The sequence below is a fragment of the Aphidius gifuensis genome, linkage group LG1 (genome assembly GCF_014905175.1).
Source record: "Aphidius gifuensis isolate YNYX2018 linkage group LG1, ASM1490517v1, whole genome shotgun sequence".
Classification (NCBI taxonomy): Eukaryota; Metazoa; Arthropoda; class Insecta; order Hymenoptera; family Braconidae; genus Aphidius; species Aphidius gifuensis.
This window is the reverse complement of record NC_057788.1, coordinates 6,143,723-6,157,827: the sequence shown is the minus strand read 5'-3', so window position 1 is coordinate 6,157,827 and position 14,105 is coordinate 6,143,723. Positions and strand designations below refer to the sequence as shown.

At 23.5% G+C, this 14,105-nt stretch overlaps 3 protein-coding genes across 3 annotated transcripts; 1 reads left to right on the top strand and 2 right to left on the bottom strand.

Annotated features, from left to right (window-relative positions):
- Positions 1-575: 575 nt before the first annotated feature.
- LOC122847346 (beta-1,4-galactosyltransferase 7) lies at positions 576-1,950 on the bottom strand (the record flags this gene model as incomplete). Its single annotated transcript, XM_044144919.1, has 4 exons — positions 1,610-1,950; positions 1,322-1,530; positions 880-1,250; positions 576-810 (listed from the first exon to the last, which is right to left on the bottom strand). Coding segments are annotated over exons 1-4 (918 nt in total), but the record flags the coding sequence as incomplete, so codon positions are not given.
- A 6,308-nt stretch (positions 1,951-8,258) lies between these two features.
- Positions 8,259-11,922, bottom strand: LOC122847345 (reticulocyte binding protein 2 homolog b-like). Its single transcript, XM_044144918.1, has 3 exons — positions 11,185-11,922; positions 10,937-11,036; positions 8,259-10,757 (listed from the first exon to the last, which is right to left on the bottom strand). Exons 1-3 carry the CDS (start codon positions 11,319-11,321, stop codon positions 9,453-9,455), a joined length of 1,542 nt encoding a protein of 513 aa, XP_044000853.1. The 5' UTR covers positions 11,322-11,922; the 3' UTR covers positions 8,259-9,452.
- Positions 11,923-13,098: 1,176 nt separating this feature from the next.
- LOC122847344 (small nuclear ribonucleoprotein Sm D3) lies at positions 13,099-14,063 on the top strand. Its single transcript, XM_044144917.1, has 2 exons — positions 13,099-13,588; positions 13,675-14,063. The coding sequence occupies exons 1-2, from the start codon at positions 13,273-13,275 to the stop codon at positions 13,785-13,787; spliced, it is 429 nt and encodes a 142-aa protein (XP_044000852.1). The 5' UTR covers positions 13,099-13,272; the 3' UTR covers positions 13,788-14,063.
- Positions 14,064-14,105: the final 42 nt, after the last annotated feature.

The following is a 14,105-nucleotide window of genomic DNA, read 5'->3' as shown; positions in this document are numbered from 1 at the left end:
AATTGAATTTTTTATTGCCATTTTTTTTTTTTCCACTTTAAACTATTTTTTATTTATATTCTATTTTTTTTTTTTTAACACACGCATAATAAAAATATTATAATTTTAATTAACTTTAATTTTTTACAACAAAAACACAGACAACAACAAAAATAAATAAACTCTGCCGGTTTTGACGTTTCTTTATTTACTTTGCAACGCCATCATTGTGACGTCATGACACTTGACTTTTTAATTGAATAACATAATAATAATTAAAATAAAGATATAATATTTTTAAAGTACTATATATTTATTATTATTATTTGGGTTATTATTTTATAATTTTTTTATATATAGACAATTGTGATTTTTTTTTTTTTTGTTTATAAAATGACAAAATGTCAGAATTGATTTTAGATTGTTATGACATCTACAAGTATATAAACAAACTCTATAAATAAAATGGTGATTTGGCACGAAAAATTCAAATTTATTTATATTGTTTTTTATTAATGGGACTTGTTTAATAAATAAAAACAATGAGATTAATTAATTTAATTATTTATTTACTATAAATTTGAGTCTAAATTTTTTTTTGTAATTTCTGCGGGTTTATTGCACTCACACCATGGTGTAAATGATTTATCACATGTCAATGCAATATTTAATATTGTCAATGGTATATCTACAATTGTAATATTTACAATTTTTGTTATTTTATAAGAAATATTATCAAGACCAGTTTGATGATCTCTTTTTCTTGTAGCTTCTTTTTGATTAAAACATTTGACCATGTCTCTTTTTCTATGATTTTTTTCATGAATATGTCTGTAAAAACAAATACAAAATTAGTATTTGTTTCCTTATATAATATATTCAATAATTTAATGATATTACCTAAATGTATTTTGTGTTCCTGTTGTAATATTTTGTGGTCTATAAACAATTATATTTTTTTCTTTTAATCTTACATAAAATTCATCATCCTCTAAACCCCAGCCCCAATATTTATTAGACATTCCATTAACTTGACTATAGTGTTGTTTATTTATCAATAATATACCACCAATAAATGTTTTGTAATGATAACGTGGATGAAGTTCTGGAGCAGATACATGAAATGGACCATCTAGTGGATATTTGTATGACAAATTGTCATTTATTGGCAATAAATCCACATCATGCATAGCAATATAATCAAAATTTTTTTTTGTATAAATAAAACCAACGTTTATTAATGAAGCTCTGTTAAAACGATATCTATCAATCTAAATAAATTATTGAAAAATTTGTAATTAGATTATTTAAGATATAAATAATTTATATTAAATTCTTGTACCTGATTTAGAACAAATATGTGGTAATCAATATTTTGTTTATCCAAAAATTCTTTCATATGTGGTACAAATGATAATAATTCTTCAAATCTATCTCTAAATGGCACAAGAATTGCAAGTTTTTTAGTATTATCATTTCTTCTTCCTATTTTTGTCATTAATTTATCTTCTTTTTTTGATTGATTTGTTGTTACTGGACATTTACAGCTATCTGATAAAATAAATAAATTATACACATGATATTTAAAAAATAAGAAAATTTATTTATAAAATTAAAATTATTTTCTTACCTGAATTAATTAATATACTACCCATCAAAAAAGTAAATATAAAAGTTATAAAAATACAAATTAAAAGTCCATTTAATTGTAATTTTTTCCATCTAATTTCCATGTTGATTTATTTATTTATGTATTTTTGATTTGTCTATTTTTGAGCTACGAAATTATGTCAATTATTTTGAGGTAAACAAGTTGAATTTGACATTCTATAAATTTTTAAATAACAAAAGTTAATTGTTAATAATTTAACAATACATTTATACACTTGTTGTTATCATGACATTTTTTATTATTGTTTATTTGTTTTGAATGTCACTGTCACCAGTCACAACATGACCATAACCTTCATTGGGTTTTTTAAAAAATATAGTTGGTAAATAATATACTACAATGTATGTCATCGCTCGTATTGGACCACATGTACATAACTATTTAAATGCTCGAATTGTTTTGCTATCAGTATCAATACGATCATCAACACATATATGGATTAACAATATAATTATTGTTATAAATAAAGTATAGGTATATATAATAGGTCACTTATATTTTTAAATAAAACTTTTGATTAATTTATTTACTTGGTTTTCTTTTATTTATTACATATTATCATTAATATTATATTTAGTCTTTAAAGTAGGACATTTCAAAGAAATTAATGAATTTACGTTATTAAGGAATAAAGAATGAAAAAAATATTATGACTAATGTCATAAATACATACAGCTACGTGTTGAATAAAAAAAAATAAAAAAAATAAAGTCAGTTTTTGTCTTTTTCAGTGTTATTTGTGTAGCAGTATTATAGTATTGTTAAAATGTTATTCAAATAAATTGAAATACGAGGGAAAAGCTATTGCAGGAGAAAAATTTAACACCTGTAATTAATCTTGTAAATAAGTCAAATTTATATTTATTTTTTTTTTTAATGGAAATGAAATTTATATTTTTTGGTTGAATTAATATTATATTGAATTCGATATAATTTCTAGTAAAAAAAGTACATGAAATATGTTGTTAACAAGTCAATATGTTTTTTTTTTTTATAATTATTGTTATATCGTTAAAAAGTTTAATCAATCTATAGTATTAGATAGAATACTAATTCGATATAATTTCTAGCTTTGTTAGAAATTAATTTAAAATAATTGGGTCACGGTTGATGAAATATGTTAACATATATATATGTTGATATTTTTATAATTATTGTTATATTGTTAAAATGTTTGATGAATCTAGTATTAAATAGAAGATTATTGGTCAGTTATCATCATATATATAGCTCACGAGTTATCTCATTTTTGTTTTGTTGTTTCTTTTTTTGAACATAATAGACTGTTAAATATTCATATTTAGTTTGTGTGTTAGGCTCACCATCTTCACAAGACATGAACACTTTCAATTTTTTTTTACGCTTTCTTGATATTTCTTGTGCTTTTTTGATAAATTCAGGAGTTACACCTGTGTTTTCAATGGTCATATATTTCAATTTTGGTGAATTTTCAAGAACTTTCATGGCTGATTTATCTGTGATTTTATTGCTGAATGGTAAGGCTAACAATACCAAATTTTTGAGCAATTTAATTGAAGAGTCAGTGACGTTATTAAACCCGGAACAATCAAATTGTATTAAATGATTCATCTTTGAAATTGCTACTATACTAGCATCGGTTATCCAAGTACTATATATTTGCAGTAGTCGTAATTCCCTCATGACATTAGCAACATTATATAAAAAATCATCAGTAACTCGAGAATTTCTAATATCTAATTCTATGACCCACTCATATAATTCTTCGCTATCGAATTTATTTTCATGATATTTACACTCGTCAGCAGTGACTATTATTTCAAGATTTGGTACATTTACATAATCGATTAAACTTTTGGGATAATTTATACCACCAAATTGAAACGTTTTCAAGGCCTTCAGTTGAGAAACCACCTGCAAAACAAATAATTCATAAGTACTTATATGTAAAGAATAAAAAGGAGTATTTTTTTTTTTTTTTTGTAATAGATATAGAGATTAACTTACACTAGTGATTTCCTTTGGAAAATTAGTATTGTCCTTAGGGCTTTCAGACCAATTCGACAAATTTAGTTCAGTCAATGTATCAGCAACATTTAACAAAGACTCAATCAAAGGAACAGGTATAACTGTATCGAGCATTTTAAAACATTGAAATATAATTTTCAATACTTTTAGTTTAAAAAGACGTGTAAATGAATTATCTAATATTGTATCGTCAGTATATTCAATTCTTATTCGAAGTTTTACCAGATTTGGACATGATTCATTGACAACTGGTACTATGTTAAAGTGGTTATATGCTGTCAAGTCTAATTCTGTTAAATAAGGACCACATTTATTAAGAAGCGATTTTAAAAAACTAAATTGTCCATCGGTTGTTGGATAATTTTTCGTTAATAAATTAGGATACTCATCATATCTCCAATAAGTTAGTTCAATTTTTTTGACATTAAACCAAGAATAATAATCAAGGGCTCTTTTCCATTGTTTGCATACTAAAAAAAAAAATTAATTATCATTATTAAAAAATTTATCCTATATATTAATTATTATTATCATACCCAATGCAATTTTTGGTCTTTCACATGCTGGAAGATACATGAATATTTCAGCTAGACAATCATCATTAACACGTTCCATTGTCAGTACATCTTTGACGTCGAGCGGCATTTTTGTTGAAGTTTTTTTTTAACTGTTTATATTTATGTTAATGTTTATATTTTTTGTAACGTTTATAACGACAAGCAACGACAAGACTTGAAGAGTTGAAGCAGCTTGAAGATATGGAGACCGGCGTGTCGGTGTGTCTTAAATTGTAGTTAATTGTACAATTGTATTTTAGAAATTGTTAGAAATAGACAAATCCGACATTTTAACTAAGTTCACGTCAAAAATTTGGCAGCTAGGAATTTGTTTATACTGAAAAATCATTACTTTATTCGTTACTTTGTTTAAATATTTTTTAAAATAAAAATTCTTGAGATATCACATTGAAAATAAACAGAAAAATTTATTTTCCAAAGTACTTTTTTATATTTATTTAGTAAAGTAGTTTAAAGTAAAAAAATTATACTGAAAATATGGCTTGAAAAACGTTGAACGACCCTTGAATCAAATGCTTTTAATTATATTGCAGGTACATGGTGTATGTTTTTTTTAATTATATACAGGCTATAAAAAATAATGAAATTTAAAAAATATTACAGATACTTTAATATACCAATTGTATTGCATGTTTGTTTGATTGACATTAAAAAGTGAACAAAGCTTTGTTAAATTTAATATATTGATTTTAGCTTTGTACAAAGATAATTTACGTACACCCATATGTTAGATATATCTACATATAGTAATTATAAATTTAAAAATTCACAATTAAATTCATGAGAATAGCAGCATGTGGTTATACCACGAAATATGTTATGTATGGTATATACTATTGAATTATAAAATCTTCTTGGAAATACATTGTCTACAATTTGTATATAAAAAAATTAGAGATGCACACGAGACGAGACGAGACGAGATTCGATCGAGTCTCGTCTCGGTCTCGAAAAATGACGAAAACAACAGTCTCGTCTCGGTCTCGTCTCGGCTGAAAAAATCAGAGTCTCGTCTCGGTCTCGTCTCGCGTAAAAAAAATCAGAGTCTCGTCTAGTCTCGGCTGTATAAATAAAAAGTGAACAAAAGTAAATTTTTTTTTTTATTATCAATACAACATTTTTAAATATATACATTCTTGTAATATATGTATGCATATAAAATATTTTTTTTTCTTTTATATTTTTTTATAACGTAAGAGTACTTTATTAGTTTTTTTTCAATTATTAATTAACAATAAATATTGCATTTATTCTAACTCAAAAAGTACGTATCAATTGTACTGAACCACAAACAAGAAAATATATAAAATGAATATAAATTAAATAAATAAATTAAGTTTAAATTAAAAAAAAAATGCTTAGTTATACTTTGATTTAACATATATAATTAAGATGTTCTTTATTTATTTCATACGTTTAAATTAAAATATAATTTACCATTATTTTTTTAAGTTGAGCTGGATTTCAATTCAATTTTTATTCATTTTATATATTTTTTCGTTCGTTTATAGTTATTATATAGATGCAATGTGTATATAAGAACTTAATACCAAAAAAGGCACCACAAAAAAAAAAAAAAAAATTAAGAAAACCAAATTTGATATTATTGACGACACGGCGAGACTCTCGCGAGAGTCTCGCGAGAAGTCTCGAGTAATGCTAGTATCGTCTCGGTCTCGTCTCGCCTGAAAAATTTTCAGTCTCGTCTCGGTCTCGTCTCGAGTTCGCGAGACGAGACGAGAAAGTGCCGAGACTGGTCTCGTCTCGTGTGCATCTCTAAAAAAAATTGTTAAGGTAAAATTTGATTGACATAATTAAGGTAAAAAAAAATATTTTTAATTATACATTGAGAAAATTGTGGCAGTATAATAAAATCAATTTTAATCGATATACATTAGCAATTGAATTTTATATTATTCGATTGACGTAATTGCGGTAAAATCAAATTTTAAACGTGGAAGTTGTTTGTAGTATCATTTACAATTTCACAAAGATACTTTACGAAATTCGAGTGCTTCATGATGGATGAATATCAAGCTGCATCAATTTTTTTTAATAATCCTTATTACCGTGTGGCTAAATTTTTAAATGAAATAACTGGCCAATGGCCTTATCAGAGTAAAAAAAAAAAAACTATTCCTCTTATTATAAATGGAACGCTAATATCATTTCAAATAATTTCTCAGGTAATCTATGCCCAATTTAAATAAAAATAATATTTTCATATAAATAAATAATTTTATATGAATAGAATTTAATTTATTTTTATTTTTCTATTCAAAGATTCTAGCAGCGATTCATTGGAGCAATAAAAGTGACTTAGTAATTGCAGCTATTTCACCAATTTTTTTTGACTTTGCAAGTGTATTAAAATTATTGAATAACATATATCATACATCTGAGGTATGTCGCTTAATTTGTGTGTTTTTTTTTTTTTTTTAATTAAATAACAATATATGTTTATAGATGAAAGAAATTTTAGATTGTATTAAAAAAGATTGGTTAACAGTTAATGATAATGAAGAAAAAAAAATTCTTGATGAATATGCTTACATAGGAAAAATAATATCAATTGGATATACAAGTAAGAAAAATATTAATTAATAATAATAATTAATTATATAAATTAATGAAAAATTATCATGCAAAATTATTAAGGCCTTTCATATATAGCTGCTGGTTTTTATATTGTTGATCCTTCGTTAACTTATTGCTATGAAAAATTATTAGATTCAAATCATTCAATGCCTGAAACAAGATTATATACATTACCAATGTACTTTAATGGATATGACGTTGGAATATATTATTTTTTAGCATTATGTATAAATTATTTTGATACGATGGCACTTACAACATTGATAACATCCAATGATATATTATTTGTTATTTTTGTTCAACATATATGCGGTCAATTCAAAGTCTTAGGGTAAAGTAAATTGTATTGTTTTTTTTTTTTAAATAATTTAATTAAAATATATATTTTTTTACTAATAGATACAGAATTAAAAAAACTATGTCGTCAGTATTGAATTCAGATGAACGATATGAAATTATTAACAAGAGTATTATTGCTCATAATGAACTGATAAGGTAATTTTTAAATTTACTATCAAGATAATAATTTTTTTCATTTTTTTTTTTTTTTATAATTACAGACAATCTGAAAAAATTGAATCTATCTACAGCTGGTGTTTTTTATTTCTCATTGGAATAAATGTACTTTTGTTAAATCTCACAGTTGTTCAGGTATTTAATTTTTTAAAAGCAAAAAAACATTTTTAAAAATAATATTTATTTAAATGCAGTTACTTATATCACCAAAAATGATTCAGACTGTTTTTAAATTTTCAATTTACATGGCAATACAAGTTATACATATGGGTTTTTTGTGTACAATGTCTCAGCAACTTATTAATCATAGTTTACAACTGAGTGAATCCATGTAAGGATATAATTAAAATTTAATTTTTATAAAAATTAAAAATATATACTTGAATTAGCTGATGGATTTTTAATTTTGAATATTTTAAATTATTTGGTTCATTACAGATATGAAGCAATGTGGTATACAAAATCATTAAAAATACAAAACATGTGTAAATTGATGATCTTACGATCACAAGTTCCATGCCAACTGAGTGCTGGTTAAATTTTAATATTAATAACTTTTATACTAATGATGCAATATTTATTATTTTAAAAATTTATTTTAAAGGTAAAATGATATCACTATCACTAGAAAACTTTGGAAAGGTGAGAGACAATATTCTAAATAAAAAAAAAACCATTTATAAATTATATAAAAATAAATTTCAGATTATGAAAACAACTGCATCATATTTGACTGTCTTTTTAAGTATGCGTTAATTAATTTTTAGACAAAAAACAATTTTTTATTGTAATTAAATATGAATATAAATTTTGTTGTGGTTTTAAAATAAATTTTCATTGACTTATGCGTCTTTTTATATTTAGAAATTTTAAAAATCTTTACTCACAAACACCCCTTTCGTTTTTTCTATTTTAAATGTTTTTTTTTTTTTTTTTTTTTACTTTTAACATTTAAAATTCTGTTCAAGAGTAAAATAGACATGCTGAAAATCCGTCACTTTATTTTTAACTCGTCTTTTACATACGTCTATTTACCCTTAAATACAATTTAAGAAAATAGTTTATCAAATTTCTTTTTTTTTTTTTATACCTATGCCTCTGAAAAAAAAAAAAAAACAAACTAAAAATTTTACTTACGCTTAATGTTTATTTTCAATGCAGCAATAATTTTTTTTTTTACCTCTCAAGTGTTAAATGATGAATAAAAATTAAAAATACAATAATAAAATCTAGTTATCTCTGATAGAATAATTTACCATAAATTTTATCCTTAAAACCACAAATAAAAACTACAAAATTACTGTAATATAATCACTACTTTTATTATTTTATCAAGAAAAAAAAAAAAAAAATATTATAATTTTTTTCTTACCTAATAAAAAATTTATATATATATATAATCTATTTTCTAAATTGTTTTTTTTTTTTTTTTTTTTTTTATATTTTATATATGATTTGATATCAAAAAGAAAGAAAAATATTTTTTTTTTCCTTCTTTAACCATTGACCATCAATGGCAAAAATAAAAGTCTATCCAAAATCTTCATCTTGGAAGACGTTATTATTATTTTTGTTATTGTATAAAAAATAGAAAATATACTATTGCCCAATGAAATTGATTTAGCAAATGTTAAAATTGAAGTTTAAATTTGATAAAATCTTTAGCGTTATTTAATACCCATATAAATTTTTAAAAAACTTTGATATTTACATTTACTTTTTATCTTTTTTTGAAATAATAAAACTAGACAAATTAATACTAAGAAAAAAAAAAATAATCGGATGTATATTATTATAAAAAAAAAAAAAATCATCAATAGTAATAATAACATGTATGTATTGTTTATTTTAATTTGACAATTGAAGCAAAAAATATTTAAGAATAATTAATTGAAAGAGAGTTACTTGCTTAACTCTACAAAATATTGTTATATCATAATCGTCATGTTTTTTTTTTTTAATTGAAAAAATAAGCCTGTATTTCTATTATTATTTTTTTTTAACTTGAACTTTAAATTATTGCTTAAACAATTTTTTTTTGAATGAATATAATTAATAATAAATCGTGCAATGAAAAAAAAATTAAGATTACAATAATTTTTTTACATAAGAATACACCATCTTTTGGATTCAGCTGTTTCATCAATGTCAATTTTAGATGCATCTTCAGTAATATCCATTTTATCATTAATATTACATTTATATTCTTGATTATTTGGTGTTGATACTTGTAATGGCCTTCTTAATTTTTTTAAATATTCCAATGATGTATTAAATATACCACCTTCATCTTTTTTAACTTTTTTAGCTGATGGTTCAATATCAGTATCAATTTTACGTTTACGATCAATTGGTGTACCACTTTTAATTGAATCAGAATATTCAAATGCAAATCTCATTTGGTCATCTTGATTTGTTGACATACCAGAACAATTAACAAATAATGAATCATTTGGTGTCATTTGACGTTGACGAATTGTAACATGTTTCATACGACCAAGTGAACTTCTACCAGATATTGTACGTAATGTTCTACCAAATGATAAATCTTTAAATGATTCAGATATACTTGTATTTTCATCAACTGAATCCATTAGCTTATTATTATCTTTTAAACAATCATTTAATTTAATTTTAACATCTTTTAACATTATTGCTGAATCATATGATATAAATGATGGATCATCATCATTAGTCATTGGTTCATCTTGATTTATTTTTGATTCAGGTATTATTATTTCATTATTTTGATCTTTATTATTATTATCAGATTTTTTTGGTGATGATTCTGATGTTGTTGATCCAACAATTTCATCTGATTTTGTTGTTTCAGTAACAACATTATCTTCTGGTATATCAATTAATGATATTATATCATCATCATTAACATCATCTTTTGATGTATTATTTTTTTTATTTATTTCTTCAGTATTTATCTTTTCATCTGTTTTTATTTTATCTACATTTTCTGGCACTGTTCCATTATTTTTTTTATTATCTGAAATACCATTTGTTGTATCTTTTTTTTCTTCTTTTTCCTCTTTTTCCAATTGTATTTCATTTATTATTTGTACTTCATTTATAACTTGTACTTCTTGTTTTGTATCAATGGTTTTACCATTTGTTGTTTCTTGTTGTTGTTGTTGGCTTGTTTCTTTTTCTTGTTCAATTGATACTTGATTATTATCATCATTTTTAATTTTTGATTTACCAATGTCTTTTTTTTTAGTCTGACATATTAAATCAGTGGTCTCAGTTGTTTGTACTTTCATTGTTGGTTTTTTTGTATTATCAATTAATAAAGAATTTCTTTTTTCACTTTTATTTGATGTTTGGCTGACACGATTTGTTGGCAGCTCAGTTACAACTGCTGATTTTACCTTCGTTGGAATTTTTAGTTTACTCAGCTGAAAATATCATACAGAAATTTATAATAAACTTGCTTTTTTTTATTTCATTAAAACAAATATTAAAATTAAATTTAGATTAAAGATATTAAATTTTTTTTTTTCAAATAAAATTATATGTCTTTAAAAATCAATTTAAATACTAATTTGCTAATTGGATAATTAATTAATTTACTCACTTTAACACCGTCACCAATTTTTGTTAAAACCACTGCTTTTGGTTTTGCTTGCTGTTGTTGTTGTTGTTGTTGTTGTTTTTGAACAGCAATTGCTTTTGGTCTAAATAAACAAGAAAATAAAAACCAAATTAATACAATAATAATAATAACAACAAAAATCATAGTTATTTTTAGCTATTGGGTTACACAAAAAATCAAGATCAAGTTTAAAAATTTTGAGTATTTCTTATTTTTTAAATTAAACGAACCTTGGTACATCAGATTGTTTAACATTTGTTTCAACATTTTTAATATTCGAATTAATTGATTTTAACCTCTTAATTTGTGCACTTCTTTCATCACCCTGAGCGTCTTTTGATGATTTACCCATGTTACCCGTATTCATAATAACAATTATAAAAATATCAGAGAAGAAAAAAAAAAAAGTAAAAATTAATTTATAATATTTCTCTCACGCCTTTACTATTTATTCAGCTTTTATTTAATATATATTTTTTTTTCTTTCTTGTCTGATGGATCAAACAAAAATTAACAAAAATATAATGAAACTATACTAAAAACACTACGCCGTGAGTAAAAATGCAATGTAAATTGTAGTATATCAAAGCGTCCCTTCAAAATTTATCAAAATCACACACACCGGCATGTAACCTTCACAAAAATATATTTATTTTTCACAACACAGTGAAATTAATACACATAAAATATAAATAAATATAATATATAATTATTTTTTGAGAAAAACAAACAAGTAACACAAGTAATTGACGAGGGTAATTGAAAACCTCAAAGTGTTGGTAATTTGGTATGTTCAGAGTGGACAAATGCAAGCAGACAATAGTTTTTTTTTTTATTTTTTTTTTTATACAAAGCAAAGAGAGACCAAGGCATGGAATGAACATGAGAGAGAAAACTCACATACACACTTAAAAGTTAAAACACATGAATAGTAATTTTTAGGGTAAATTCCATGTAGCCGCCTATCGGTACGCCATAAATACTACACAACTTAAAAGTCCACATGTTTTTTTTAATATTAATAATAATATAAAAAAATATAGTTATAATTAAACTTACATATTTATTTTATAATTTTAAAATTTTTTCAAGTATCCAATGAGTGATTTGTTTACTCTAAAAAATTGTTTTATATAGATGTATATAATAGTTATTAAAAAATATATTGAAAATTAAAAAAAGACAAAAAAAAAAAAGGTTAAAATTAAAAAATTTTAGTTACCGGTTTGACGAGAGTATGTGTGCCTACACACAACTTGCCAAGTTGAGACTGAGAAAGACGAATATTTTTTACTCCAATCTTCCCGAGATAGATTTTCCACTGTAGTTAATTAGTTTTTTAACTTGTGTGTACCTAAAAACATTTACACACAAACATAGGTTTTTTTATTTTCTCTATTTTTTAATTTATTCCTTTTTTTTTTTTCTTTACGCACATTTATTTTTGTTGTCGGAGTAAAACGGAGTAAAATGAGTAAAATAAAATTATAAAAAAAAAAAAGGTTAACAACCTCGCACGCGTTTTTTTTTGTTGTACAACACACTTTTATGAGTAGATGTAGAGAATGTAGGCATGTAGGTGTACTCGATTTTTTAAAGAGTTGTTACTACTGCCACGTGACTGGCCTTGATTTTTAGTATATATTTATTTTATTAAATAAAAAAAATCACATTATTTGTGCGTGGCTTATGACGCATTTTATTTGTCGACCCATATTATGTTCTATTATTTGTGATACTTTTAACATTACGTATTTTATATCATCATTATGTTCATTCAACTTTTAGAAAAATAAAAAACATAAATAACATTGCTAAAAATATATCCTTCCATTCATTCATGTTTTTTTTTTTTTTTATTTTGAATTTGCGAATATTAAAATATAAATTATCATTGAGATAAAAAATTATAGATAGTATTAAATTTAATTTTTTAATAATTATTTAAATTATAATTTGATAAAAAAAAAAGAACAAAATTTGATAAATTAATCTATATTAATTTAGATTTAAAAAAAAAAAAGCTCGATAAATTAAATTTCTTTTTGTCCATTTTGATGTTGGAAATTTGGCTTAAGCTTTCGTCGCCATTTGTATTTTTTGTTGTCATTTACTCCGATTTTTTCTTTTTTTTTTTTATATATTGTTATTATTGTTTCGTATACAGTACGTTTAAATTTTCGGCGTACTTTTACGACAGACAAATAATAAACCGGTGTGTTTATTTCAATAATTAAAAGTTGAATAAAAAAATTAACAATACTTGTTAATATATTATTGATTAAATTAATATTATAATATATTAATAAATAATAACAATGTCGATTGGTGTACCAATAAAAGTACTACATGAAGCCGAAGGTCATATCATAACCTGTGAAACTAATACCGGTGAAGTATATCGTGGTAAATTAATTGAAGCTGAAGACAATATGAATTGTCAAATGCAAAATATAACAGTAACATACAGAGATGGAAGAGTTGCAGAATTGGAAAATGTTTATATACGTGGTTCAAAAATAAGATTTTTAATATTACCAGATATGTTAAAAAATGCGCCAATGTTTAAAAGACCTGGTGGCAAAGGTTCTGGTACTGCTGGTAGAGGAAAATCAGCAATTCTTCGAGCTCAAGGTTAATTTCTATCTTTATTGTTTCAATTTTATTATTGTTTTTCTTTTGTTATTTGTTTGTTGTTAATTGTTGTTATTTATTTATAGCAAGAGGACGAGGAAGAGGTCAAAGCCAAAGAGGACGAGGTACTGGTTCAGCTCCTTGGCTCAATCAAGGAAATCAACCAGGTGGATCACAACCTGGAAGAGGCAGAGGCTAAAAATAATTATTTAATAATTAACATTACTTTCTTTTTATTTGAAAAAAAAAGAATAAAATATATATCTTTGTACTTGATGATATATAATTTTTTATTTTATTATTTTTTTTTTTTCAAATTCATCATAATAATACTTTATTATACCTAAACATTTTGATTTATTTATAAATTAAATACAAAGATAAAAAAAAAAGAAATAATTTGTATTTGAATTAATTTTCGTTTGAAATTTATTTCAATTAAAATTATGAATAAACATTAATAAATATTTAAGTAATTAAATCTTGTTTATATTTATATTTTGAGTATAGTTTGAGT

Excerpts from the sequence above, each read along its gene's own strand:
- LOC122847345 (XM_044144918.1), bottom strand. The coding sequence starts at position 11,321 with ATGAATACGGGTAACATGGGTAAATCATCAAAAGACGCTCAGGGTGAT. Across the intron at positions 11,037-11,184 it reads AAACAATCTGATGTACCAAG|ACCAAAAGCAATTGCTGTTC; the intron begins GTTCGTTTAATT and ends TTGTTTATTTAG. Across the intron at positions 10,758-10,936 it reads AAATTGGTGACGGTGTTAAA|CTGAGTAAACTAAAAATTCC; the intron begins GTGAGTAAATTA and ends TGATATTTTCAG.
- LOC122847344 (XM_044144917.1), top strand. The coding sequence starts at position 13,273 with ATGTCGATTGGTGTACCAATAAAAGTACTACATGAAGCCGAAGGTCAT. Across the intron at positions 13,589-13,674 it reads AGCAATTCTTCGAGCTCAAG|CAAGAGGACGAGGAAGAGGT; the intron begins GTTAATTTCTAT and ends ATTTATTTATAG.